General features: G+C 31.0%; 1 protein-coding gene across 1 annotated transcript; it reads left to right on the top strand.

Moving 5' to 3' along the window:
- Window positions 1–269: 269 nt before the first annotated feature.
- LOC138353277 (uncharacterized) lies at window positions 270–1899 on the top strand. The gene is made up of 5 exons (XM_069306158.1): window positions 270–546; window positions 771–863; window positions 1054–1171; window positions 1284–1412; window positions 1595–1899. The coding sequence occupies exons 2-5, from the start codon at window positions 771–773 to the stop codon at window positions 1714–1716; spliced, it is 462 nt and encodes a 153-aa protein (XP_069162259.1). The 5' UTR covers window positions 270–546; the 3' UTR covers window positions 1717–1899.
- The last annotated feature ends 313 nt before the right edge of the window (window positions 1900–2212 follow it).

Below are 2212 nucleotides of genomic sequence, written 5' to 3'. Positions count from 1 at the left end.
GTATCAAGGTGTGGTGATCTGTATGGGAAAGATTTTCTAGTCTACAATGTTCACAGTTTGATTCACCTAACAGCAGATGCTGAGGAACATGGTACTCTTGACAGTTGTTCAGCTTTTCCATTTGAAAATTATTTGCATCAGCTGAAAAAGATGGTCAGATCAAGTAAAAATCCAATTGTCCAAATTACAAAAAGAATAAAGGAGGCTGAAAATACCATGATTTATAAAACATCTCCAGATAATAAAATTTCTCATAAATTTCCTAACAATGTATATTCGTTACCTGGATATAATTGCTGTGAAGTGTTAAGGACTGTACACAGCCGAAGAAGTGAAGAAAATTACTTCATTGTTAGGGTATATCCTTTTCAAAGCCCAATATTTACTAGTCCTTGTGATTCAAGAATATTTGGGGCCTTCAATGTTAATCCACGTAAGGACTTTTTAAAAAAAGTGTATAGGATTAACACATCAACCAGAGGAATGTTAATCAAGAAAACAGAAAGTACTTATATCTTCTTGTCAATACTACATGATTTATGACTAGTAAGTTTCTTGTGAATGTTTTTGATTCTTGTGCAAGCTGTAGGAATACTCTTTGCTTACATTGCAAACTTTTAACTTTAGTAAAAAGTATTGTTCACCATCATAACATATTAGAATTAAGGTTAACATTGTTGTTTAGTACTATATAAAATTAGTGACTGCTTATTTTCTTAGACACTGATAATGTGCAGCAGAAAATGTCCCTAATCAGTTTAAATTTGTAGATGGCTGAATCTGAAAATAAATACATCGTTGTGGAAGATGAAGAAGGAGAATTGTCAATCATCCATATCAAATGGATGTTTAGTGCATCTGATGTAAGTCAATATATATATATATTGTTTATTTGCAAAATTAAAACATTAGTATTTAAAATATGTGTATATGATATATGTTGATAGATTTAGAGATATATATGTATATAATATATGAAATACAGTGGGGCCTCGATTTATGAGACATACATTTACATATACATATATTTACAAATATATGTCCCCTTTCCAGGGATCAAACGTGGGCTATTGGCCACGTGAAAACCAATCATCGAAAGCCAAAAGAGGAGAAATACCAGACCCATCGAAATGGAGACGTTTCAACATCAGCAAGATTTATTCCATTGATAGTAATTAAATACAAGCATTGATTCATATGGTTAAATCAAAAATTTCTCAATGTTTTGATGCTATACAAAGTTTCGTAATAATGAATTATATATACTCTAATTTTTATTATAGGTACTTGGGAACTTGCCCTAAAACACCTTAAAAAGGCAGAAGAAACGTCAAATATGGAAAGTGACACAGACACAAGTTATCACCATAGGGCAGTAAAATACAGAAGAATACCAAATGATGTGGATAGAGGTATGTAGGAATGAATGTTTAGAGTTATTCAAAATAATTGTTAAAAAAATGAAACATGATTGGCTTAATGGAACAAATAATCTTATTTACTAGGTAATATATTTTGCTAGGTAATATATTAAAATATATATATAGATATATGTTAATAGTTTTTCTGAATGCATTAAACGTTTTTGTTTCAGACAGTGAAGATTCACCACCAAGAAAAGTAACTGTTTCCATGCCCCGAAAGACTGCCGAGTGTAAGCTGACTCTAGATGAACATCAAAATAATATGATACAGGAATCAGGTAATTTAATTTAATTGAAAACATTTTATTTCTTTTTGAATGATGGTTTTCTTTTTAACAGAACAAGACAGAACTGGACAGAACTATTTTGTATTTAAAACTATTTGGTAAATATTTTCTATACAATGCTAATACGCTTCCACCCCTGACAGAATCATGTGGGACCAGCAAGTCTATCTGCAGGCCCAGTAAAATACCTTCCCCTCAAACTCCTAGACAAGACAGAACTGGTAAGCTTTAAGTAACTGGAGAAACATTTACATACACAGATAGTAACGTACTTGTGTATGATTTTAATGTAATATATTTTTACCAGCCTTCAGGGTGATGGAAACACTTTAAATGGTGTCGCTCCATTGTGTGAAACAAAATTTTTTAATGCATTCATAAAAGCTATAAGCTAATGTAATAATTCAATAATTACTATTTGTAGTTTTATGTATTTAAAACTATTTTGTAAATATTTTCTATACAATGCTAATACGCTTCCACCCCTGACAGAATCATGTG

Source organism: Procambarus clarkii, chromosome 57 (assembly GCF_040958095.1).
Source record: "Procambarus clarkii isolate CNS0578487 chromosome 57, FALCON_Pclarkii_2.0, whole genome shotgun sequence".
Taxonomy (NCBI): Eukaryota; Metazoa; Arthropoda; class Malacostraca; order Decapoda; family Cambaridae; genus Procambarus; species Procambarus clarkii.
The sequence above is the reverse complement of the archived record's forward strand: the minus strand, read 5'-3'. Positions and strand labels throughout refer to the sequence as shown.